The sequence below is a fragment of the Xenopus tropicalis genome, chromosome 10, assembly GCF_000004195.4.
Source record: "Xenopus tropicalis strain Nigerian chromosome 10, UCB_Xtro_10.0, whole genome shotgun sequence".
Lineage (NCBI taxonomy): Eukaryota > Metazoa > Chordata > Amphibia > Anura > Pipidae > Xenopus > Xenopus tropicalis.
This window is the reverse complement of record NC_030686.2, coordinates 12,525,916-12,553,369: the sequence shown is the minus strand read 5'-3', so window position 1 is coordinate 12,553,369 and position 27,454 is coordinate 12,525,916. Positions and strand designations below refer to the sequence as shown.

At 39.1% G+C, this 27,454-nt stretch overlaps 1 protein-coding gene across 1 annotated transcript; it reads right to left on the bottom strand.

The window, feature by feature from the left end:
- Window positions 1–786: 786 nt before the first annotated feature.
- On the bottom strand, window positions 787–26,171 carry pabpc1l (poly(A) binding protein, cytoplasmic 1-like). Its single transcript, NM_001005062.1, is given in 16 exon segments — window positions 787–1,000; window positions 1,080–1,557; window positions 1,655–1,785; window positions 3,725–3,818; window positions 8,344–8,477; window positions 10,036–10,158; window positions 10,913–11,000; window positions 12,734–13,000; window positions 14,259–14,354; window positions 15,115–15,252; window positions 16,387–16,481; window positions 17,306–17,445; window positions 17,543–17,658; window positions 19,304–19,497; window positions 20,774–20,986; window positions 26,084–26,171. Coding segments are annotated over 14 exon segments (1,890 nt in total). The 5' UTR covers window positions 20,967–20,986; window positions 26,084–26,171; the 3' UTR covers window positions 787–1,000; window positions 1,080–1,476.
- Between the last annotated feature and the right edge of the window lie 1,283 nt (window positions 26,172–27,454).

Below are 27,454 nucleotides of genomic sequence, written 5' to 3'. Positions count from 1 at the left end.
CAGTGTGGCTAATGAGTAAAAAAAAAAAAGGTTGGGTTAGTGGAACTACTTTTGTTCAACTATGGAAATTAAAAAAACTTCTATTCTTCTTTCTGATAAAAACAGAGATGTCAGTCATAGCATGTAAAACATTACTTCAAGATACCCTTACAGGTGAAAGTAACATGTACTTGTGGACTTGTGCCTAAAAAGCCAGTCATATCTTCCCCCACTAAGATATCTACAGTGTAATGGGTAAAGAGAATCTACAAAACAAACGTCCATCTTCACTTTCTGCCTTCAGAATGTCAGACTTTCCATGTTGATTAGTCAACTCCATGCAGATAAATTAGATTTGCCATGTGACGCAACAAAGGGCATTTCATGGCCACTGGACCTTGGAATGTCAATGGGTATGCAGCATTATCGAGACAAGTGCCTTGCGGCGTTTGCTTGCTGAATGGGCAAAGGGACAGTGACCTTCAAACCATACTCCAGAGCTTGGCCTTGCTTTTTAATTTGTATGGCGAAGCTTAATAATTCCAGGATGAATTCATATTGAACCTAAGAGTGTAGTAGTTGCACATGTACAGTTCTGATGTAGAGATTCGTTGGGACGAGAACCAGGCAGCTTACAGGTAAGAACAGCAGGTGTGGGTGCGGGTCTTAATTTAAGTTTTACTGATAATGTACCTATATTATGAGGTGGGGGGGCAATATCTTTTTTTTTCTATTACACCGGTTGGCCTTTTACAAATATTGCAGATTATAGACTGACTACAGGTCTAAAGGAAAATCAATAATTTATACAGTGTAAGTAAAATTTATTTTGCTCTGCTAACATGATACAAAAGGATTTGGAATTATTTATTAGGGTGACAGGCCCCCTTCAAGAACGAACCAAGAAAATCAGTCAACAGACCTCCAAGACGACCCAACAGACCCAAAGGCTGAAAGAAGCAAGAGGAAGCTATTGCCCCATACATGCACCAAAAAGAGGCATCTAAAACTGTCTGGATATATTAGCTGTGATCCAATGGGATTGCTGGACAGTCTGTCCAAACCCATGGCACAGATGCTTTGACATGAAGCACAAATATAAAATCATTCATTCTGCAGACTATCCATGGATGAGATCCTGCCTGGAAACCCCTGTGTTGCAGTCTAACAGTAAATGAAAAACACTTTACGCCTGAAAGGAATAGCAACTCAATTATCAAAACGACAAATTTAGTTTGCAATTTTTTTTTAATGCACAAAAAAAGCACGAACAACCACCCCAAATTAACTTTTGTAATTACCACAATGTAACCTCCAAAATAGAGGTTTATTCAATTTCCTTTATATATTACAATATGACTTCAACGACACAAAAAAATTAATCATCAACCCCCGTGAATACATACAGATGTGTGTGTCCTGTGCAAACTATACAAACTTACAGTGTGCAGAGCATTTCACTACACAAGAGCTCTCTGTCTAGATTTAATAAGAGGATCAGATCAGAGACTGCTGTGCACTTTTTTGAGCATTTTCCTTGGCTTGGTGGGCTTGCAGGACTGCTACTGCCTCTTCCACCTATCAATATAAAGTGCAAGAAGCATCACAAAACAATTCAGTGTAGTAAAACATCAATAAAGAAATATATATTCTACAAGGCCACAACCCTTTGTACCTTTGAATGCAGAGATTCCGGAGACTCCAGCATATGCAGTAGCTCAGAGTTGTCAATTTCGAGCAGCATTCCCGTTATCTTCCCGGCTAACGTCGGATGCATTTCATGTATTAATGGATAAAGGCGTTCCCCTATTAAAAGAAACAATTTGTTATAACTATTAGGGACACCCAATCTGCGCCTACTTGGCAAATACTGGGGTCTGCCATTCAGTTGTATCTGAGAACCATATAACGGCATCCCTGTATTATAACTACAAGTATGGGACCTGTCATCCAAAATGCTCGGGACCTGGGGTTTTCTGGCTAAGGGATCATTCTGTAATTTGGACCACCACTGTTTAAGTCTATTTAAAAATCATTTAAATATGAAACCCAATAGGATTCTTTTGCCTTCAATAAGAAGTAATTATATCTTAGTTGGAATCAAGTACAGGTTCTGTTTTATTACTACAGAGAAAAGGAAATCATTTAACCATGAAATAAACCCAATAGGGCTGTTCTGCCCCCAATAAGGGGTAATTATATCTTAGTTGGGATCAAGTACAGGTACTGTTTTATTATTACAGAGAAAAGGGAATCATTTAACCATGAAATAAACCCAATAGGGCTGTTCTGCCCCCAATAAGGGGTAATTATATCTTAGTTGGAATCATGTACAAGGTACTATTTTATTATTACAGAGAAAAAGGAAGTTATTTTTTTTTAAAATTTAGGTTATTTAATTAAATAGAGGCTATGGGAGATGGTAATTTGGAGCTTTCTGGATAATGGGTTTCCGGATAACAGGTTCTGTACCTGTACTATAAAGTATGGATGTGTAATTAATGAAAATATTTTACATATTACAAATGTGCAAGTAACAATCAGAAAAATGGAGAATAAATTCACATAATATATATACAAATCTTCCTAGTAACAAGAAGTTACATGTTACTTATTATATAAGGTGTAACCAACAACAAAAAGGCATAGTGTGAATGCTCCTAAGCAAGAGGGAACTGTGTGTTAAAAACAAAGTTTCAAGAGTCTCTGACACCAGGAAATTGAAAGGTTAGTGCTTGAATAAAGGAAAAAAAAAATAATGAATAAGAGGTGAGCTGTCATACAGTACTTCCGATGCCAAAAATGATCTTACTAGATTACTAGTTCAGTTTTAAACGCTCTAGATTGCTCTATTCAATATAGAAGGAGAACTAAACCCTAAAAATGAATATGGCTAGAAATGCCATATTTTATATACTAATCTACTGCACCAGCCTAAAGTGTTAGCATTTCTATAGCAGTAATGATCCAGGACTTTACAATTCTCACAGTAGCTCCCCATCTTGGATTTTGTTTGTAAAACTGCCCATGCTCAGTGTGATCCATGCAACTGTTGAGAAGCTGAGCTTAGAGGTTGTTGCAAATTATCAAGCAAAAAAGAGGTTTATCTGTCATACAGGGCGATGCTATAGGGCTGATTAAATTCTGATGAGAATTTCACTGGTTTCACAGCTGCCATGTAACATGAACCTGGATATATAACTTTTCAGCCTTATATTGTGACATTTATATTCCATATATACAGTGAGTGGGTCCCTAAGCTCAGGTAAATGACAGCAGCACAGAGTATGTGCAGGGCATCAGCAGAAAAGAAGATGGGGGGCTACTGGGGCATCTTTAGGGGCACAGATCTTCCCTGCTAAGGGGCTGCGGTTGCCTTGGGCTGGTACAGAAACCCAAGGCATAATGTGCGACATTTCTAGCCTATGCGCAATGATTTACTGGGTTGGGGTAGTAAAGAGGGTACATGACTAGTGAACTCCCCCACCCCCACCGATGTGACATAGGCCTGTGCCTCTTCTGCCTATACCTAGTTTCAGCCCTGAGAATAAATATATATATATATATATATATATATATATATATATATATACACACATATATTTATTATTTTCATTATTGCAGTTTGAGTAGAAGCCAATGGAAACACCACACTAGAGCCATTACCGTCCCCTCAGAGATTTTTTACCAACAGTCATATTATTAGATATACTACTATAGACATGAATCTGATAATTATACCCACCGAGCATTTGTTTCTGTTCCTGCGGAGGGGCAGATGCAAGCGATGATGCAGTTAGTGGTTCTTGGCCCTGCATCAGAACTGCAGGTTCCATTACCTAGGGACAAATAATCTGGAATAAGAATACCTTCAAGCCATGCTGGGCTGGGGAATCGGATAAATTAGCGACGATCAGAGGATTTGTGTTAGGTATGGAATTGTCAGTTTGTGTATTAGTACAAAGGTAAATAGTTACATAGTTAGTTACATAGTTATATGGGGTTGAAAAAAGACCAGAGTCCATCAAGTTCAACCCTTCCAAGAAAACTCAGCACACAACCTATACACTCACATACATAAACTATATATACAACCACTAGTACTAACTGTAGATATTAGTATCACAATAGCCTTGGATATTCTGCTTGTTCAAGAACTCATCCAGGCCCCTCTTATAGGCATTAACAGAATCTGCCATTACAGCATCACTAGGAAGGGCATTCCCCAACCTCACTGCCCTCACCATGAAAAACCCCCTACGCTGCTTCAAATGGAAGCTCTGTTCCTCTAATCTATAGGGGGGGCCTCTGGTGCGTTGATTGTTTTTATGGGAAAAAAAGAACACCCCCCATCTGCCTATAATCCCCTCTAATGTACTTGTACAGAGTAATCATGTCCCCTCGCAAGCGCGTCTTTTCCAGAGAAAACAACCACAAACCTGACAGTCTAACCTCATAGTTTAACCCTTCCATCCCCTTTACCAGTTTAGTTGCAGTCTCTGCACTCTCTCCAGCTCATTAATATCCTTCTTAAGGACTGGAGCCCAAAAATGCCCTTTTTTATACAAGACAGCACTTTATTTGCTGTAGTAGCCACAGAATGACACTGCCTGGAATTAGACAACTTGTTATCAACAAAAACCCCCAGATCCTTCTCCATTAAGGATCCCCCCAACACACTACCATTCAGTAGATAGTTTGCGTTTATATTATTTCTACCAAAGTGCATAACTTTACAGTTGTCAATATTGAACCTCATTTTCCAGTTTGCTGCCCAGTTTTCCAATTTTGTCAAATCGCTCTGCAAAGCGGCAGCATCCTGCATGGAACTTATAGTTTTGCACAATTTTGTGTCATCAGCAAAAATAGAAACAATACTGTCTATGCCCACCTCCAGGTCATTAATAAACAAGTTAAAAAGCAAAGGACCAAGGACTGACCCCTGCGGTACTCCACTAACCACACTGGTTCCATTTACCCCCACTCTTTGTACTCTATCCTTCAGCCAGTTTTCTATCCAATTACAAATATTATGTTCTAGGCCAATATTCCTCAATTTGATCATTAACCTTCTGTGAGGTACTGTATCAAACGCTTTAGCAAAGTCCAAGTAGATGACATCAACTGCCATTCCAGCATCGAGGTTCCTACTCACCTCCTCATAAAAGGCGACTAAATTAGTCTGGCAAGATCTGTTACACATAAAACCATGCTGGCACAAACTAATAGTATTGTGAACTGCAATGTATTCAAGTACCCTATCCCTTATTACCCTTCCAAAAGCTTTCCTACTGCTGATGTCAGACTAACAGGCCTATAGTTTTCAGGCTGAGAACGGGATCCCTTTTTAAATAACGGCACATTAGCAATTTGCCAGTCTCTCGGCACCATGCCAGACCTCAACGAATCCTGAAAAATTAAGTGAAGAGGCTTGGCAATCACAGCGCTCAGCTCATTTAATACTCTGGGATGAATCCCATCCGGTCCTGGACCTTTGTTTACCTTTACGTTCAAGTCTGTTTAGAATTCCCCCCCGAGTGACCCATGCGTCAGTAGCTAAATTACTAGAACTGGGAATATTAAAAGGGAAGCCTTCATTAGCTGGCTCCTCAGATGTATAGACAGATAAAAAAAATGTCTGCTTTTTCCCCATTCTCATCAATCAACTTCCCCCCCCCCCCCCCCCCCATGATAATAAGGTTCCCACCCCTTCTTGCTTAATTTTTTTACTATTCACATAATTAAAAAATAATTTTGGATTCTTTTTACTCCTAGCTGCAATACCCCTTTCCATCTCATACAACGTATAAAACCACAGAACTGTGTCACCTTTCAGAGCCTTGAGAATTTAAATCTTTAAGGGATTTTTTTTTCTTTATAGTGCCATAGTTACTTTTATTCAATTAAATATCTTGACCTTAACCATGTATTATAAAAAATATAAGTAGCCTGCTTTCCGTCACTAGGTGGAGCAATGAGAAGGAATGGCACAAAAGTCTGGAGAACTGAACTGCTGCCAAAACCTCTAGATGCCAATGAAACAAGCCCTGTTATAAAACAGATTTCTAACTGATCTTGGATTTTTGAAGTTATCTGTAAAGATTTCTACTGCTGCAACTGTTCTTTGCCGCCCCTGAAGTTTGTCTGATTCCCCCTAAGCTGGAGGGGTTTCACGATTTCTTTAAAGGGGTAGTTAACCTGGAGTATAATTGATAAAGTAATGCTCAGACAAACTGCAATTGTTCTTCATTATTATGCTCTGAGGTATTTTTATTATTGTACTTTTTGTTCAGCGGGTTGGAATTTTAGCAAGTATCTGGTTGCTAGGGTTCAAATAACCTTAGTAACCTGGGAATGGTTTGAATGGAGGACTGATATATTTATAGGATAGGACCTGAATAGGAAAATAAGTAATAAGAACTAACAATAGCCTCGCAGAGCAATAATTTGGCTGTTGAGTCAGAAGGTGACACGTAATTCAAAAAACAAATAATGAAGACCAATTGAAAGTTGCTTAGAATTGGCCATTCTATAACATACTAAATGTTAAAGGGGTAGTTCACCATTAAGTAAAAAAACAAAACCAGACCCACGCTCTCCAACTAGGCCCCCAAATGTACACCGGATAACCTAGTGCTGTACAATATAATGAAAAAGGACCTACTTTTAGCATTTAAAATTTGTATGTTATTTACTCTAATGTTCCACTACTATAACAATATTTCTGTGGCTATACTGAAAACTGAATAAGGACAATAATATATATATATAAATCATTAACACGAGTTGGCAGAAGTTGATTGCCAAGTGGGCGTAGACCATATTTTATATTCAGATCTATGAGATTTTATTGCAGCTTCTCACGAGTCCTGACCTGACAGACTGCACTGCTTTCAGCTTATAAATATTGCCGGTAGTCACCAAAATGCCACCGCTGATCCCTGTAGTAAAACCCTAGATTATTAGAATTATCCTACTCAACCTTTCAGAAAGCCCCTAAATAGCACATAAATAACCAATTCTTTACTATATGCAGAACTGGCAGACCCAGTTTTGGAGAAAAGATTATCTGTGTGACAGCATGAAGTCATTGTAGAGGTCATTGCTATGTTCATGGTATAGAGCTGCACCTCTCCTTTCTAATTCTACTATTTTGGGATGTGGCCATGCCCTGAATCCTTCATTAAAGATTCGGCTGAATACCGAACCAAATATTAATTTGCCTATGCAATATTGAGGGGTTAAAGAGAACTGGGTGCAAAAAATTTTTAACTGTCCCAAAGTCGCCCAAAGTTTCCTCTCAAGACAACTTCGGGACATCGCAGCGACGCGTATGTCGTCCCACCGGCTATAATGTAAATCACTGGTGGGACGGCATACGCATTGCAGGGAGATTAGTCGCCTGCGACTAATCTCAGTCTGCCACTGCCCTAAGGATTCGGTTCCACCAGGCACACTGATTCAGCCGAATCCTGGGGCCTAATCCCGGATTCGGTGCAACCCAACTGAATCCTCAACCATTAAAAGTCACAGCCAAAACTGATGATGTAAAACTTACTGAGAATGTGTTTGCTTGCAGAAAAATAAAAAAAATCTGTGAGTCTTTTCCCAGTGATAATTACTCAGGGACTCTCGGCACCCTACATGAATTGACCCATGTAGGCCTCTTAAAGATGCCAGTCATAATGGGCATTTCATATATGACTCAATTCTTACTTGAAATACACTCTGCAGTTACATAGGGTGCTGGGAGTTCCTTGGGGGAAGCATGGATTTGGCATGCATGCAAACTTCTGCACTCACTTTTATGTAATTGTCCAGTATGGGCTTCTGCAAACATTATATATAAGGGCTGTAAAGACCCATAAAGCTCAACTTCCTCTATGCAGAACAAATATGTATCTTTATGGTGCCTACCAGTCCCATTCGGTACAAAGCTTGGGTATTGCAAAACTTAGCCAAAGCAAGTTAATGTTTAATGTGCTGCCCAGGTGCAATGCTCTTGGCTGTATGATACCAATGCACCTGTACATTTTCTGCCCCTTCTGATCCCCATCACTAGTAAACAGAAACCATTTATAAAGTCTGGGAATGCACAGCAGAAAGTGATATGGGGGCTGTGGGACAATGCACGTAGCTTGGGGGCCTAAAAAAAAAAAATGACTCAGTAATGCAGGGAAATGTATCCAGTGACCCTTAAAAAGCTGTTAAACCACATCTACCAGCACCTCTCTAAAGGCTGAGTGTGTCCAAACACACTACAGTGGCTCTCACAATTGCTAAACATGACTTATACTTCAAAAAATCCCCATCATTCAATCAATGATATTGAAATGAGAAAAATAAACGTATTCAATACTGTGCCTGTTGCAGGTGTGTGTTGGTTCCTATGGGCTGCACATTCCTCACAGCGCAAGAATACTTGTAATGTGGCATCGTGCGCATTATGGATGGGTTCACTTGGGCCCGAGCGCCAGCAGTCTGAGTGCCTATATTTGCTGCAAACAAACAATAATAGTTTAATACAATGCACAGACTAAAATGATATATAGGATATCTGATGCACAGCAGTGCAGGGGGTTCTTCACGGTGAGGGCAGTGAGGTTGGGCAATGCCCTGCCAGGGATATTGGGATGGCAGATTATATTAATGCCTTCAAGAATGGCTTAAGAATTTTTTGGCCATGCATTATATCCAAGGCTATCATGATCTTTCAATCTAGAGTTAGCCTATACAGAGAAAGACAGAGACAGCTCCATCAGGCAGATAAGATATAGACAGGTTTGGTGGTTATTTGGTGGACCAAATTTGGTTTGTATACAAGGGGGTGTTCTACACGTTTGGTGTGTGTTGTGGAGCTTTTCTAAGCAATTTACATTTATTTATTTTCAGTTTCAGAGCTATTTAAGTTTTTACTAACTGCTGGTCAGTTCCTGTAACTCTACAGTTAGAGAGAGATCATTTAAGAAGGAAAACACAGAAGTGTTCTGATGTTGCTCTTCTCAGGAAGGAGATAGGAAAGGGCATCTAAGGCTTCTACCTTTTCTGAGCAGAGCAATATCAGAAGCCTTCCCATTTTTCCTTCTGAAGAGATAGTTCTTTGTACAATTACAGGAACTGACCAGCAGAGGGTACTGTTATAAAAGTCATTACTTTGGCAGTTAAAAACAATTTTTTTGGTAATTGAGAACATAAATTATGAATGAACTGCTAAAGTGCTTAGAAAAGCATGACAATGACAAATGCTGCTTGCTACCCACTTAACCATAAAAAAAAAACTTTATACACAAACCAGAGAGTTCACTTTGAAAAAAAAAATTACCTTTTTTGTGGTGCACCTGAACTACACAAAGGAACACAAAGATGTTACACATTCTTCTAACTACTGAGAGTAAAGCTAGCCATACACGTGGCGATCTGACGATGTTTCGTGCGACCATCGGTCGCACGAAACATCGTCAGATCCGCCACACACCATTCAGGGCTGAATCGGCAGGTAAGGAGGTAGAAACAATAGGATTTCTACCTCCTTCTGCCGATTCAGCGCTGAAGGGAGATTTTAGTCAGGCGCCTTCTATGGCGCCCGATCAAAATTTTCAAACTGGTCCGATCGGCGAGTCGGCCGATATCAGCAGCTTCCTGCGATATCGGTCGACTCGCCGACATACCATACACGCACCGAATATCGTACGAAACGAGGTTTTGTACGATATTACCGGTGCGTGTATGGCCACCTTTAACATAAATGTTTGCTACTGCATCTCATTTGGCTTGTCAGTCATGCAGTTCTTTTTACCACTCATCTATCTCTATTGGCAGAAACAAAAGAAACTTACTCTAATGCAAGAAAATATATATTTTATATAATTGACAAAGTGCAGGTAAAGTGCTGCTATGAACTCTGCACAAACAATGGCAATACTGATAGACACGGCTACAAAACACATTAATGGATAACTACTGCTGATCAGTTACCATAATTTGCTTCAATAACATTCCCTTTGACATTATTAAATGTATTCCCTAATGGTTTTTGTTTGATATTTTGCTACGTACCTACTCTTTGACTATGCGGAGCCACCCTGGGTACTTGTGTTGATGCCTGCTTCATTGTACTAATGTTTGAAGACATCCTTCTTGGTGGCACTGCCCTCATTAATGGGGCTGGTGGTTGGTACTCTATCACAAAGGAAGGCATGGATGAGAAAATGTAGTGAACATAACCAAACTAATAACTGTACTAAATAATAAATACAGGTATAAGACTTTAATCCAGAATGCTTGGGACCAGGTCTTTCCACAATTTGGATCTTTATAACTTAAGTCTACTATAAAATCATTTAAACATTAAACCCTATGGCATTGTTCCCCTCTAATAAGAATTAATTGTATCTTAGTTGGGGTTATTCAGAATGCTTGGGACCTAATTTTCCAGATACAGGATCTGTAATTTTTGCAATTTGGATCTCCATTTGGGTCTTTTTTGCAATTTGGGTCTCCATACTTTAAATCTACTAAAAAATAATTTAACCATTAAATAAACCCAATAGGATTGTTCTGCCCCAATAAGGGGTAATTATATCTTAGTTGGGATCAAGTACAGGTACTGTTTTATTATTACAGAGAAAAGGGAATCATTTAACCATGAAATAAACCCAATAGGGCTGTTCTGCCCCCAATAAGGGGTAATTATATCTTAGTTGGGATCAAGTACAAAGTCCTGTTTTATTATTACAGAGAAAAAAGGTATCATTGTTTAAAAACTAATTTGCTTATAATGGAGTCCATGGGAGATGGCCTTCCCCTAATTGAGAACATTCTGGATAACAGGTTTCTGGATAATGCATCCCATACCTGTAAATGTTATGTTTTTTCTTCCTTCTTGCATTTGTGCTGAGCACAGCACTAAAAATTGTGACTGAGCTTTACTCACGTGGAGGTCTGGACTGGTGGGAAGTCCACTGAGGAGCTTGACGAACAGGCGCAACTGGATTTGGACTATAAAATGTTCTGTTTGGAGGCTTTAATTAAAACGATTTAAAACAGTAAAACTGTTAACAGCACTTAGATGTATAAATATGTCATTGTTATCAAACAGGTTACACCTGCTTACTGACTAGTAAAACTAATACGTGTTGAGAAGGAAAATAAGAGGATTTTCTTATTCTTTACTCCTGGAGTTAAACCTGGACACCGCTTAAAGAGATACTGAAAGCAGAAATTAAACCTTTTTTACATCTATCATCTATCTGTTTTTGTATGGAAGTTATAAGTTTGCTATAAGTATTTTTCTATGCTTTTACATTGCCTATCTGATCCCCCATGTCCCACTGTGAGGGGGCTGCCATATTGTGCAGCAGGAGACCGTTAGCATTAGAAGCTGTCACTGACAGCCTGAGAAGAGACAGTCAGGTTGGCAAAACAGTCAGGTTTAGGAACTTCAAGAAACAGTAACTTACAAAAGCAGCCCTTTTAATGTACATTCATATTTTAAAGAGTAGTTTTTTAGTGTCAGTATCACTTTAAAGGGGTTGTTCACTTTAAAATTACCTTTTAGTATGAAGTAGAGCTTAATGTTCTGGGGAAATTTGCAAGTAGTCTTCACTTTTTGGGGGCTACCTTGTTCTTGAATATATGCACTGCCAACTTATCTAATTCAATAGGCCACTGTGTACAGGAATTTATCTCTGAAAGCTGCAGGCCCAGGAGACAGACTTATTTTATACTATAACTATTGGTAACGGTTATTTCCTAGTATGGCAAAGGGTATTGTTTGTTATTTTGATTACAATAATTTGTACTAACCTTTGTGATACCTTTTTGATTATGGGTGAAATGCTATTATTAACCAAATGTCTGTTAAACAGCATTCTGTACCTTAAAAGTTGCTTGGCTACTTTTAAGGGGGCGTTTACTAAAGAATGATTTTTTCAGGTTGGGCTTTTTGTGGCAAAAAATACCACAAAACTACAACAATTCTGAATGCAAAGATATGGCAGCTAAAACTTGTCAAGATCATGTAGAAGCCAATGGCAGAATGTCACTGCACAACTGGAAGATCTTTTTTTGCCTTGTGGTTGTAGAGGTTTTTGGGGTTTGACGCTGGTTTTTGCATGACAATAATTACAATAGAAAAAGTTGTAGTTATCATGCAACAAGTCGAAAAAGTCAAGCAATTCATGAAAATTTGTTTTTTCATGTTTTCAAACAAATATAAATGCGGAAAAAAAAAACTTTCCGTAAATCCCCCCCACCCATAGTGTATAATTTGCGATCTGTGATTATAGGCTTCTACACTTAGACTTGTTAGAGTGCATTTTGATGTTGCCTATACAAGTTTTTGTATTACTCTTTACCAAGCCTCCCTTTAAGAACCTATGGTTATAATATTGTTAGAGACTAATATTAGTATTTTATATTATATGAATAATAAACATAAAATTTGGCAAGCCAGGTAGGAGATTAAGGTATAAAAGGCACAAGTGATGACCAAGGTTTGTTAATAGCTTGTTGAATGTAACCATGCTTTCTGCTCGGTATTGAAATAACATAATAGGATACTTGTGCTGCAGAAATACAAATTAATTAACACAGCTCAGACTTAGGCTTCTGTGGAACAGTAACTTCTCTTGAGCTTGGGACATACGCTAAAAAGACTGCAAGAGAGGATGACAACACACATCTAATCTCTAATCAAGTGTACAGTGGGGTGAATTGAATATTTCTCTATGATTGGGCAAATCTGTTAACCTACCTGTGGCATGGCAGGCAAGAAATAGTTTGCAGGCTGCTGGAATGACCCAAGGAGAGGACCCGGCATTGCCCTCATAGTTGCTAGCCTCTGCATGTACTGGTTGGTTAGAATTGCTTTCCGTTCTTCCTTTCTTTGCGCCAGTGCAACATACAGAGGCTTCGTGCTGACTATCCTCCCATTCATTTCTGTGACTGCTTTAGTGGCTTCTTCTGGAGAGGAGAAGCACACAAAGCCAAAGCCTTTACTATGACCTCCTTCAGTCATTACCTGAGGTTAAAATGGATATAAAAGTGAATCAATTAAGGTTTGCTAAAGAACAGACTCAACCAGAAACGCTAATCTGTATAATTCATAAGGAAATGATTTCCTAGTACAAGTACAGGACTTGTTATGCAAAATGCTCCGGACTTGGGGTTTTCCTGATAAGGGGCTTTCCTTAATTTGGATCTCTATACCTCAAGTGTACTAAAAAGATTGTTTTGTTTTCAATAAGGATTAATTATATCTTAGCTGGGATCAAGTACAGGTACTGTTTTATTATTACAGAGAAAAGGGAATCATTTAACCATTAAATAAACCCAATAGGGCTGTTCTGCCCCCAATAAGGGGTAATTATATCTTAGTTGGGATCAAGTACAGGTACTGTTTTATTATTACAGAGAAAAGGGAATCATTTAAACATGAAATAAACCCAATAGGATTGTTCTGCCCCCAATAAGGGGTAATTATATCTTAGTTGGCATCAAGTACAGGTACTGTTTTATTATTACAGAGAAAAGGGAATCATTTAACCATGAAATAAACCCAATAGGGCTGTTCTGCCCCCAATAAGGGGTAATTATATCTTAGTTGGGATCAAGTACAGGTACTGTTTTATTATTACAGAGAAAAGGGAATCATTTAAACATGAAATAAACCCAATAGGATTGTTCTGCCCCCAATAAGGGGTAATTATATCTTAGTTGGGATCAAGTACAAGGTATTGTTATTACAGAAAAAAGGAAATAATTTTTCACTTGCTTATAATGGAATCTATGGGAGATAGCCTTCCTGTAATTTGCAACGTTCTGGATAACGTGTTTCCAGATAACGGATCCTATACCCGTATTATAAAGGCATGACCCCCTAATAAAATCTGTAAAAGGGAACCTCAACCCAAAAACTGTTTAATGCATAATGAAAAAAAGTATAGTTCTAAGCAACTTACAAATATACAATGATTAAAAATTGTCAGTGGTTTTCAACAGAGCAGAAGTCAGTTCTCCTTATGTTTAATCATCTGGCTTCTACTACAGAACCAGAAGAGCAGAGAATACAAATAACGTAAATAAATTAGCAATAACTTTATACTGAAATGTTCAAATGTAAAAACAGTTTTTGGGTGGACATCCCCTTGAATTTATTCAAAGAAGGGAAAAACAGCACAGTAAATATTCAGATAACAGTGTCGCTAATAATTTTATAGCCCCTTTAGGATTCCCAATACAGCTGTATATAGAGATAAGATACCACAATGTGATGTTACCTTTGCACTGGTTATGGTACCATATGGGGAAAATTCCTTTCTGAGACGGTCATCATCAATACCATCATCCAGGTTTTTTACATATAAATTAACACCCTGCAATGAAGCAAATGGCATGTTTCACAATCACTCCAAGTAAGGTTGGTAGAAAAGAAAAAAATATAACTGATGGAATTAGCCAAAAATGAAACTGTCAAAGATCTTCTCCAATGACCTCACTAGTCAGGCTCTTAAAGAGGAGATCGGAAAGGGGGGTCATTAAGATCACAACCTAAAAAAAAATAAAATATATAAAATCATACACTGAAGTCCCTAAAATAGTTGATAGGAGACAGTCAACCAGGCTGTCCATTTGTAGACCTGGGAAGGAGCTTGTCCTAATGACTGATTAGAGAAACTCTGTAAATGAAATAGCAGCAACAAAGCCTGTAAATCCTGCCAAAGAGACTGTTTATACCAACAAAAAAAGGACCACAGTTGGCCATATTTTTTAACTCGGTGTTGCTGGTCTTTTTTTGGATATATTATATATATATATATATATATATATATATATATATATATAATCTCTTGCAGGAAGGAACCGCTCATGCAGGACTTAGTGATCCATCAAAGAACTTTATTTAAGGAGGCATGACAACTCTATATATATATATATATTTCTCCAACACAGAAACAGTGATAATTCAGAGGACACTACACTATTATCCCAACAGTAGTTTGGAGGTGTGAAATAGACTAAGCCCTGCTATATACCCTGCCTGGATATCCACCAGGCTAATATCCCACACACTAATGTGGAGATGTTTAAAGAAAGCAAACACTAGCAATCATTACTGAGCTGTGGGCATCTTACCTGATACCTGTTGATTCTTTCTTGCTTGATTTGTTCAAACTTGCGTTTTAATTCACCCTGCCGCTCTATCCTCTTCTGAGCTCTGCCTACGTAAATCATTCGACCGTTTACTTCTTTACCGTTCATCTCAGAAACTGCCTGTTAACCAGTTTTATAATACAAAATTCTCATGTAATGTAAAAGGAAACAGCATTGGGTTTTTACTTTCACAAAGAGAATCAAAAGCCTTACACGTCTCATTGGATACCTCTAGAACAGTTGACAAAACGCCTGCTACAGCCAGCTAACATGTCAAATAGATTCTGTCACATAAGATAATAATTAGGAAACCACAAGACAATGCAATCAGCTTACTAGAACTCACATATAATTTTTTTCTAGGTTCATATCCAGACACCTCACAAATAGAAATTGAAACCAGCATAGCAGGGGGACCCATAACAAAATGGGGTATGTTTACCTGACCTTATGAGTTTATTCTGATAAGGTCAGGTATGAAGACATTAATTTAAGCACCTCATTGGTAGTGAGAATTTTGAAGTAAATATGCACTGAAATGTCCATAGAAGGTGCATTTAAATGAGTTGTAAACAACCCAAATAACTAGGATGCTAAATTGTGAAGTCCTGTAAGACTTCAATGGGCCAAGTTGCAAATTTGAGCACCGTAAAGGATTTATTTCCAAAGGACATTTGCCTATAAGGGCACACTCACTTGAGGGTGGTTGCCATTTTGTTTTGTTTATTTCCTAAGTCACTGAACTATTAATTGAGCAGGCAGAAAACTAATTGCCCCATGAGCAACTGCTCCTAAAGACACCCCCAAAGACCCATAGAGAATAACCCCAACTAAAGCAGAATAACTGAGCAGATGAGCCAAGAAAGAAAGCGGGGGGGGGGTGGTATTATATAAAAACCTGAATTGATGCATGTTCCCATTGTCAACCAGTGTCTACAGGAGAGATTAAACTTTACCATTGGGTAAATGGAAGGCAAGAAAAATAAGGCACAGTTTTGGTGTTTCAAGTAAGCAGGTTTGTAGCAAATTGGTAGTCAAGTTATTGAGATTTTCGATTTCTATACAGAGCCCATACATCAAGCATTGTGCCCAAGCTGTAGGATGGGAAATGGCAGTAACCGAAAGTTATGGTACAACACCATCTATATCGCCCCTGCACAAAAATATATTGTAAAAACTACTGACTGCACTTAAATGGGTTATGTTACCATTAGTATCTCATTTAAAACAGGTGCCGTTAGTAATAAATCTTACTTTTTGTGCTTCTTCATGATTTCCATAGTTCACAAAACCAAAGCCCCGGGAGCGACCAGTATCATCCATCATTACTTTAACACTTAACGTATTACCTAGAAAAAAAAATGGAAATTGTTAAAACAGTTGTTAAAAGATAGTACTGCTTTAGGCTTGAGTTCAACTCTGATAGCAACCACGGTGATTATTTTGATTACATCAAAAATGTCATATGACATTTATTTATTATTAGCCGTTTAATCCCCTTGGTCCATTCACTAAATAGAGCTCTATGTTTTAAGAATGGCAACTCACACAATGTTAATAGCCATCAGATATGAGATGGAAACAGGTACGTTATATATAAAGAACTGCTGTATGCTATATATCATGAACAGGAACGCAAGGGATAACAAATTGTTGAGAATTTTTAAAATGTAAGACATTTAACCATCAAAATTGTTTTTTGAACACTGTACTATGTTAATAAAGCATTAGCAATGATTATGAAGCCATCTAGACTGAAAGGTTGTTGGGTCAGAAAATTACCTTTGCCTTGGAAAAAATTATTAGGCCAAATGAAACACAAAACAATACTGAAATGTAAGAAATAAAGACTTGCTTTTCCCCTATTTATAGTTCTAGCAGCAATATTCCTTACACTTCAAACCAGCAGTTCCATTCTGTATAACACCCAAACCCACAGTCTAAAGGTTCGGCAAGTTGGTTAAATTTGGTGCACCTTTGTAGAAGCTAGGGAAAACATGCAATCCATAAATATACATTCATATACAAAGGGAAATAAAAACGACAATAAAATGTCCCTTAAAGATAAAGTGAAATATATGCCAACATTCGTTAAACTGAAGACTCGCCCTACCCATATCCAGAAATTTATAAAAAGCTTTTTTTTTTTATAAATCAGATTATAAATAGATACCAAAGGCAGAAAATATTTCTCGAAGTCTTTTATCATCCATATCCTCCCCGAAGTTCTTGATGTACACATTGGTAAATTCCATAACTTTTGCCCCGTATTCTAATTCTCTTTCCCTCCGTGATTTAAAATGGCCCACAAACCTGAAGGTAGAAAAATATGTATTTCATACAAATATATATCGGCACGGCTCTCAGATTAGATACAGTAAGGTCACATTTTGCCTTCAACTTTACTCACACTTTGCGGTCATTGAGTAACATCCCGTTCATAGTCTGAATTGCACGATTGGCAGCTTCTTGGGTCTCAAAATGTACAAAACCATAACCTCTAGATCCATGTTCATCACAAACCACCTGAATTGGGGTTGGATACAAACGAATAATGTAATGTATGAAGCTTCAGAATTACAGTCTCTTCCTATAGGTTATGAAAGCACCTATAGTTGTGCAGTAAAATCACAAGCCAGTTCAGAGAGCCAGGCTGGCCCCTATAAGCACCAACAAACCAAATTCCCTGCATGTATAGAGCATGGAAGGCCATAACAATAGGAGGACACAACAAAAAGTCTGTGGCACTGTCAGAAACCTGGGGTAAAAAGTAAAATTAAAATAATTTTGCATTAAACTCCTAATATTTCTGCTAGTGGAAAACAAAAGAATATTCTATATTATCTACATTGCAAACACAGCCAATGCATACTTTACATCAGTGCTGTCCAACTTCTGTGGTGCCGAGGGCTGGAATTTCTCTAGTATACACAGTGGAGGGCCGCTAATGGAAGCCATTTTGACCACTCCCCTTTTTTTAAACTGCACCCACTTCAAACCACACCCATGTTAACACAAATGCTTTTAAGACCATGCCCACATAATGGTGGTAGCACAGCAAAAACCCAAATGCTTGGTGCTCACTATGGGGATATCAACCTTCACTCATATGTGAAAGAATTATATTATGTCATATTAAGACACGCCCTTAAATCTATGACTCCTCCTCCCCTGTGGATAGCACAGCAACCAGCACAAATTTACACACCTTAGGGACCATTTTAATGGCTATTTCTGAAAAAATCCCAGAACAAACCCCTGCCAGGTTCACCTCCCCATATGCCATACTCAGTCTGCCCTATGCTGCCTGTGTGCGCCATACTCTGCCTGCCCTATGCTGCCTGTGTGCGCCATACTCTGCCTGCCCTATGCTGCCTGTGTGCGCCATACTCTGCCTGCCCTATGCTGCCTGTGTGCGCCATACTCTGCCTGCCCTATGCTGCCTGTGTGCGCCATACTCTGCCTGCCCTATGCTGCCTGTGTGCGCCATACTCTGCCTGCCCTATGCTGCCTGTGTGCGCCATACTCTGCCTGCCCTATGCTGCCTGTGTGCGCCATACTCTGCCTGCCCTATGCTGCATGTGTGCGCCATACTCTGCCTGCCCTATGCTGCATGTGTGCGCCATACTCTGCCTGCCCTTTGCTGCCTGTGTGTGCCATACTCTGCCTGTACTATCCTGCCTGTGTGTGCCATACTCTGCCTGCCCTACCCAGCCTGTGTGTGCCATACTCTGCCTGCCCTATGCTGCCCGCGTGTGCCATACTCTGCCTGCCCTATGCTGCTGGTGAGGCCCTAGCAACCAGATAGCCGCTGAAATACCAAAATGAAAAGCTGCTGAACAAAAAGCTAAAAAAAAAAAAAAACATAAAATATTAAGAACGGCAAGCTGCCTCTGAATATAAACATCTATATCATATGAAGTTAATTTAATGGTGAATTACCCATTAAAAGGATTAAAAAGCTTAAAACAAAAATGGAAATACTTTGTTTAAAATTCAAATGAAACCTAGTTTAATATAATGAAACCATAAAAGAACAGAGAATATGATTTTAATGTCCAGACTGGGTATCATCATTTGTAATGGTGTCATTTTGTGATGAAGCTACTATTTTACAGCATTATATCAGCAAAACCACTGATTGGCATTGGCACGCCCCTGTGCTACTCACCTTACAAGATAAAATATTTCCAAATGCCGAGAATGTGTCATACAAGGCTTTGTTGTCAATGGACTCGTCTAAATTTTTAATAAATACATTCCCTACGCCAGATTTCCGAAGGCCTGGATCTCTTTGGGACCACATGATTCGGATCGGCCTGCCTTTAATAACTTCAAAATTCATTGTATCCAAGGCCCGCTCGGCTGAAAGAAATATAGGAACAAGCGTCAGCATGAATAGACATGGTGCGACACCAAACTGCACAATATGGCGGCACTTTGTAATATAAACATTAAAAGATAAATGTTATTGTACGAGTTACATGATTTCTTATGCACAAGTCGTCCTCTGCAATTTATTCTTTGTAGTATTGGAGCTATTTTTACGGTTGCTTTTTATTACTTACCTTCCTATTTAGTCCGTCTACTATACTTATTCTAGCCTCTCACTCAAGCCTCTGCCTGGTTGCTAAGAAAAATAACACCCTAGCAAACACATAGCTGCTGCAATACCAAACTGAAGAGTTGCTGAACAAAAAGCTAAATAACGGAAAAAACATAGTAAATAAAGAAAAATGAATACCAATTGCAAATTTTCTTAGAATATCAGTCTACCGCATACTTAAAGTTAATCTTAAGGTGAACTACCCCTTTGATAGCTGTCAGAATTCATACTTCATGCAATATTGTCTTTAAAAGAAAATTACACGGTAGGCGTGGTTTAAAAAGATGTGCAAATTATATGCTGGAGCAGCCATATTGCTTGGTTCAGCTGGTGGTTTTTCCGTAAAAAAAAAAATAAAACTGGCACCATCTTGCGGTTATTGGAACGCAGGTGCTGCAGGAAGGCAGTAGAAAATCCCATTTAAGAAAATGAGTGCAGATTAACTCTAGAGTCAGATGGAACACAAAGGGGCTGATTTACTAATCCATGAATCCGAATCCCGAATGGGAAAAAATCGGATTGGAAACAAATATTTTGCGACTTTTTCGTATTTTTTTCGATTTTTTTCATCACCGATGCGACTTTTTCGTAGCCGTTACGACTTGCGTGAATTGTCGCAACTTTTTCATAGCCATTACGACTTTCGCAAATTGTCGTGAGTTTTTCGTATTGAGCTCGAAAAATTTGCGAAAATTCGCGAAAAAGTCGCAAAATACCGATCATTACGAAAAAAACGCATTCGGGCGCTTTTCGGACATTCGTGGATTAGTAATTGTGCCCCAAAGTATTAATATCCAGGTGCAGGCAGATGGGAGTGGATTTCGGCACGGATGCATTTCGGTGCCAAAATCGGCTCTGTGTACCTGCACCGAGGTTGATGCAATGGCTTAGGCACAGGAAAGTCAGCGTAGAGACCGATTCTCGGCCTCTGTTTACCTGCAGGTCGAAAATCAGTCCCATGTGACATTAGCCTTAATTGTTCAAATTATATGAGAGGATACACCAATGGTAACAGTGACCGGACTGTACACCTACCATCAGCCGGCTGCTGGAAATTGATGTAGGCATAGCCGAGAGACCGGCGAGTAGCAATATCTCGACATACTCGTATAGACATGATTGGTCCTGCTGGAGAAAACTTTTCATACAGCATGGCTTCTGTGACATCGGGATGGAGATCCCCTACATAGAGGGATGCCAGCGGATATCCGGCTCCTGTTGCATTCATGTTTGCCAGCTTGCTGGATTCTACAGCCACAGGGATTAAAGGAGACATTTCATATACAAATTAAGAAAGTACCAGTGAATTATACTCCTCTAGATGTAAAAGGATTGTGTTTAAAAAAGTTGTGTTTCGGACTGATTTATTGAGAAATTCCACCAAAACCCCACTAGTCCCGCCCATCTGTTCCACCTGCTGCGGAATTCTTTGGTTGTGCAGGGGGGCCGGCGGCTCTCGGTACATTGCACTGTAGGATAGGAACCAGCTAGGCTGACCTGATAGGGAACTGAAGCCTGTCTTTGCTTGTGCAAGTGCAAGGCTGTGATTGGCTCTCCCCCTCCTACTGTGCTTCTGGTTGGGACTGTTAGGACACGCCCACCCTTCATTTGAAACACGGACAGAGAACTGATAGGGTCTATAGGCAGCGCCAATAAAAGGGCCATCGTTACGGATAGGATTAATGTTTAGCCCAAAGTGGAACCAGCACCATATATTATTTATAATTGCCTACAGGATTAGGGTTTTTTCCCATTTATCCAATATGTCTCCTTTAAGATTCAGCACCATTTGTTACACAACTGCTAAGGAAAACCAACAATGTCACTGTGTACACTCAATTCAACGCGGTGATCTCTTAGTATGAAGACACACAGAGCTACTTAGTAGTAGCTACTTGTCACTGCTAATAAAATACCCTGCCACAGACAATACTGAGCATTGCCTCTGCTAAAACAATTGTAGAGACAATTATCAGTAAATGATCAACATTGTCTATTGACAAGTAGCTGCTACTAGTAGTTCTGTGTGTCTTCACCCTTAAACTGAAGCTGGAATTGTAACCACACACCCATGTTAAGGTTTCACAAAATACACGCACATTATTTTTTTTTTTTATAGTTTTTGATTATTTGCTGCCTTCTTCCAACTCTTTGCAGCTTTCAAATAGGGGTCACTGACCCCAGCAGCCAAAATCTTGCTCTGCGAGGCTACAGTTTTATTGGTATTATTACTTATTTTTGTATTCAGGCCCTCTCCTTTTCACATTCCAGTCTCTCGTTAAAACCACTCCCTGGTTACTATGGTAATTTGGATCCTAGCAACCATATAGCTGCTGAAACTCCAAGCTGGAATGCTGCTGAACAAAAACTGAAATAATTAAAAAAACACAGATGATAAAAAAATGACGACCAATTGCAAATTGTCTACTAAAAAAAAAATCATTTGAACATAAAATAAACTGAATATGACTGTAGCTGGGATCAAGTACAGATACGGGAGCTGTTACTGGATCAGTTATCCGGAATGTTCGGAATTACAAGAAATCTTCCATAGACTCCATTATAAGAAAATAATTCTAATTTTTAAAAATGATTCCCTTTTCTCTGTAATAATAAACCAGTATCTGTACTTGATCCCAACTAAGATATAATTACCCCTTATTGGGGCAGAACAGCCCTATTGGGTTTATTTCATGCTTAAATGATTCCCTTTTCTCTGTAATAATAAAACAGTACCTGTACTTGATCCCAACTAAGATATAATTACCCCTTATTGGGGCAGAACAATCCTATTGGGTTTATTTAATGGTTAAATGATTCCCTTTTCTCTGTAATAATAAAACAGTACCTGTACTTGATCCCAACTAAGATATAATTACCCCTTATTGGGGCAGAACAGCCCTATTGGGTTTATTTAATGGTTAAATGATTCCCTTTTCTCTGTAATAATAAAACAGTACCTGTACTTGATCCCAACTAAGATATAATTACCCCTTATTGGGGGCAGAACAGCCCTATTGGGTTTATTTAATGGTTAAATGATTCCCTTTTCTCTGTAATAATGAAACAGTACCTGTACTTGATACCAACTAAGATATAATTAATCCTTATTGAAGGCAAAACAATCCTGTTGGGTTTCATTAATGTTAAATTATTTTTCAGTAGACTAAAGGTATGGAGATCCAAATTATGGAAAGACCCCTTATCTAGAAATCTCCAGGTCCCAAGCATTCTGGATAACATGTCCCATACCTATACAGAGAAAAAGGATATCATTTTTAATCATTTGTATTATTTGATTAAAATGGAGTCTAAGGAAGATGGCCTTCTTGCAATTTTGAGCTTTCCGGATAATGGGTTTTCAGGTCCCATACACATTATTAGGAATGCAGGTGCTGTCCTAGCTTAGCATTATGGCTAATTCATGTTTCTACCTGTTGTCATAATTATCATCTGTTTTACAAGATTTTACCACATAAGTCCTGTGCAGAAGGAAACTTCAATTGAGGCCCCAAGTTCTTTGCAGCACAAGTAAGAAAAATGGTCCTTTCTGTATGTGCAGAATGGAGGGTATGTCGTACAGTGCAGAGCATTACACTGCTACACATCCTTTCTAAACATTAGTGCTAGAAGTCTGATTGATGAGAACTGCCAGAAGTTAGTGGAGCTTTAGGCCATGCACATTATTGTAGGACCTTGATTAAAAAATCAGTTTATACTGTAATTAATTTAGCCCCCAATTTCCATGTTATATGGATGTTGGGATTGGCATTATGATGCTCAATTATATCATTATTACAGAATCTTTCTGTTCAGACCCTCTCCCATTAATCTACCAGTTTATTATTCAAACAACTGCCTGGTTGCTAGGGTATGAAGGACCCTGGCAACCTAGTAACTGTATAAAGCCAAGCCAGAGAGCAGCAGAGCAAGGGGTTCTTCACTTTTAAAAGAAAAGAAAAACCCTTCCCAGCCACTGCCGGCGGTAGAGCTGGGGGTGTATTCCCCCCCCCCGTGACATCACCACAAGTGTTGTCATATGTACCCGTGCATGTGACGTCACTTCCACCATCTGGGGGGTGTACATAGGTCTGAAGCTAAATACTTTAGTGTTTTATAGTAACTATTAGAGGTAATTTCATGTGGTTGGTTTCTCTGCAACTCTCCAATCTAGAATTTCAGTAGCTATCTGGTTGTTAGGGTCCAATTTACCCTAGCAACCAGGCTATGGTTTGAATGGAAGATTAAAACATAGGACCCTGAGCAGAAAGGTGAGTCATAAAAGTAGCAGCTTTAGTGTTTTATATTAACTATTGGTATTAGGGGTTATTTTCTGTGGTTGGTTTCTCTGCAGCTCTCCAATCTAGAATTTCAGTAGCTATCTGGTTGCTAGGGTCCAATTTACCCTAGCAACCATGCTGTGGTTTGAATGGAAGATTAAAACAGATAGGACTCTGAGCAGAAAAGTGAGTCATAAAAGTAGCAACACGGGGCTAATAATTCAAAACCTGTTATAAAAAAATAAAATAAAGGCCAACTAAAACATTGCTAAGAACAGGATGCAAACCGAAGCACAGGACCTAATCGCACCCCAACCTCATTCGTGGAAGTGATGTCACACACAGCCTTGCATGTGACATCACTTCCACTTACTTGTGACATCATATCAGCCCATCAAAGCACCCCCGCTGTCTGATTTACCCCCCCAGGCTGGTTTTTTTTTTATTAAAAAAATAAATATATTAAAAAATATAATATTATATAGTCACGCAAGCTAGGCACAGGCCCTGGGATGCCTATATAAACATATAATTTAAAAACTACCCAAATAAAAGAACCTTCCACACAAGTTATCACAATATAACTTTAAACCAGCTATTTTGTTTCTCTCAGAGCCAAACTATATGGGGAGGGGGACTGATGAGCAGCAACATAGAAAAGTTCTTTTGGGGCCCTATAATGATACCTGCTGTAGGGCCCAGCATCTTCTACTCATGGTACTGCTGCCATATGTAATATATAGGGAACCGCCCTTTCATTTCTCTAGAACGCTACCTTTTACCAGCAAAGGGAACTTTTTTTAAAAATTTACGACAAAGCCCATAAAAGCACCCAAGTATTAATGGCAGGTGTAGGGTAAGCTACATATAGGATTGTATTCCTGTTGCCACCCCTGTGACATCACCAGAAGTGATGTCATATGCACCCGTGCACGTGACCTCACTTCCACCATCTGGGGGATGTACTTAGGTCTGAAGCTAAATACTTAAGTGTTTTATAGTAACTATTAGTATTAGAGGTTATTTTCTGTGGTTGGTTTCTCTGCAGCTCTCCAATCTAGAATTTCGGTAGCTATCTGGTTGCTAGGGTCCATTTTACCCTAGCAACCAGGCTGTGGTTTGAATGGAAGATTAAAACAGATAGGACCCTGAGCAGAAAGGTGAGTCATAAAAGTAGCAGCTTTAGTGTTTTATATTAACTATTGGTATTAGGGGTTATTTTCTGTGGTTGGTTTCTCTGCAGCTCTCCAATCTAGTATTTCAGTAGCTATCTGGTTGCTAGGGTCCAATTTACCCTAGCAACCAGGCTGTGGTTTGAATGGAAGATTAAAACAGATAGGACCCTGAGCAGAAAAGTGAGTCATAAAAGTAGCAACACGGGGCTAATAATTCAAAACCTGTTATGAAAAAATAAAATAAAGGCCAACTAAAACATTGCTAAGAACAAGATGCAAACCGAAGTACAGGACCTAATCGCACCCCAACCTCATTCATGGAAGTGATGTCACACACAGCCTTGCATGTGACATCACTTCCACTTACTTGTGACATCATATCAGCCCACTGTCTGATTTACCCCCCCGGGCTGGTTTTTTTTTTTTAATAAAAAAATAAATATATTAAAAAATATAATATTATATAGTCACGCAAGCTAGGCACAGGCCCTGGGATGCCTATATAAACATATAATATAAAAACTACCCATATAAAAGAACCCTCCACACAAGTTATCACAATATAACTATAAACCAGTTATTTTGTTTCTCTCAGAGCCAAACTATATGGGGAGGGGGACTGATAAACAGCAACATAGAAAAGTTCCTTTGGGGCCCTATAATGATACCTGCTGTAGGGCCCAGCATCTTCTACTTACGGCACTGCTGCCATATGTTATAGGGAACCGCCACATTCGTTTGTCTACAACACTACCTTTTAAAAATATTTACGACACCGCCCATAAAAGCAGCCAAGTATGAATGGCAGGTGTAGGGTAAGGGTTTGGGGCGCCATATTAACTCAACATGGCCTTTCTAATGCTAAGAGAAAAGGTTTTCCTATCACATACCGCTGCGGCCCTCGCCTGATACTCCGCGGCTTACACTCACGCCGAGGCCCTTCTGCCCCAAGCGGCTTAATTACGCAGGAGCCGGACCCACAGCACGCTAAGGCCGTAAAGTGCACTGAGGCTCGGTGGGCGGGGCTTGCTGCTTATGTAGACTGTCCGGAAGGGGCGGGAAATTACGAAGTGTGGGGGACCTGCCAAAAATAATAATAATATGAAATTGTGGCCCTTATAAAATTATTACCATTACACTTTTAACATGTACTTTAGGCAAAGGTTTTGCCTTTCATTCCCAGAATGCCACAGGGGCTAAAGAAGGGAAGGGGCCAGTTTTCCTGTCAGTCAACACATTCTTAATTTCACAGTTACCATGGAGAAATTACCTCAGTTTTATTTCTCTTATTATTACCTTTCAGTTATCTACTATTCTTTATTTACATCAGTCCCTGCTCCAATGGCGCTCAGTTAGTGGCATAAATAAAAGCTCATGTCCCCCCCAAATTTAGGAATAAGACATTTTTTATAAACATCCAGAAACAGCTTATCAGTGTCCTGCTGGACCCCAGGCTGTGTGCCCCTTGGAAACAGCAGGGACCCCTTCCTGTAACATTGCGCCTATGGTGTTGGGCTGTTGCAAATCCAGCTCCTGTGGTGCACCCAAACGTATATGGGAGGTGGGTGAGGCCCTGTTATAATATACATCTGTAGTAATCAGAGATATGCCACATCGATAATTTTTGGATTTGGCTGAATCCATATTCAAATTTGAGAGAAATTAAAAATTGTATAAGTAGTCAGATGTGCAGAGCTTTAAAGTCAGGATTTGAAATCATTAGAATCCTGCAAAAAGAGCTGGGGTTTGGCCAGATCCTGGATTCGGTGCATTCTAACTTTTACCAGTTTTGGGGATTGAAGACAGTGGCTAAAATATTTTGTTTTGGGGGTCATGTTTCAAAAAAAAAAACAAAAAAAATAACAAATAAAACAAAAGCTCAGTAGGGTTAGGCAAGAAATGTTGTTTTGCAGGCTTTTGTACCAACATAAGGCCACCACAATGAAATCTTTGCCTCCATAAATGCCCTTAGTAGCTCCCCTCATATTCAATGCTGATCCATTGAAAGCTGCTCTGGGCTGCTTTCAATTACCTGGGCATAGGGGGCAAACACAAAATATACTGTATATACATAATATAGATTTCAGTAATAAGGATTCCCATTACATGGCATTACAGTGCATTCTGTATCAGAATTATCAGTAGGGTACCATCTGCCAAGCACTACACTGATGGGCACCAATTAAGAGTAAAATAGGTCTGTTAATGGGATTTGCCCAGGAACCACCCTGGCTATGTTTATATCCCAGCAAGTAGACGTT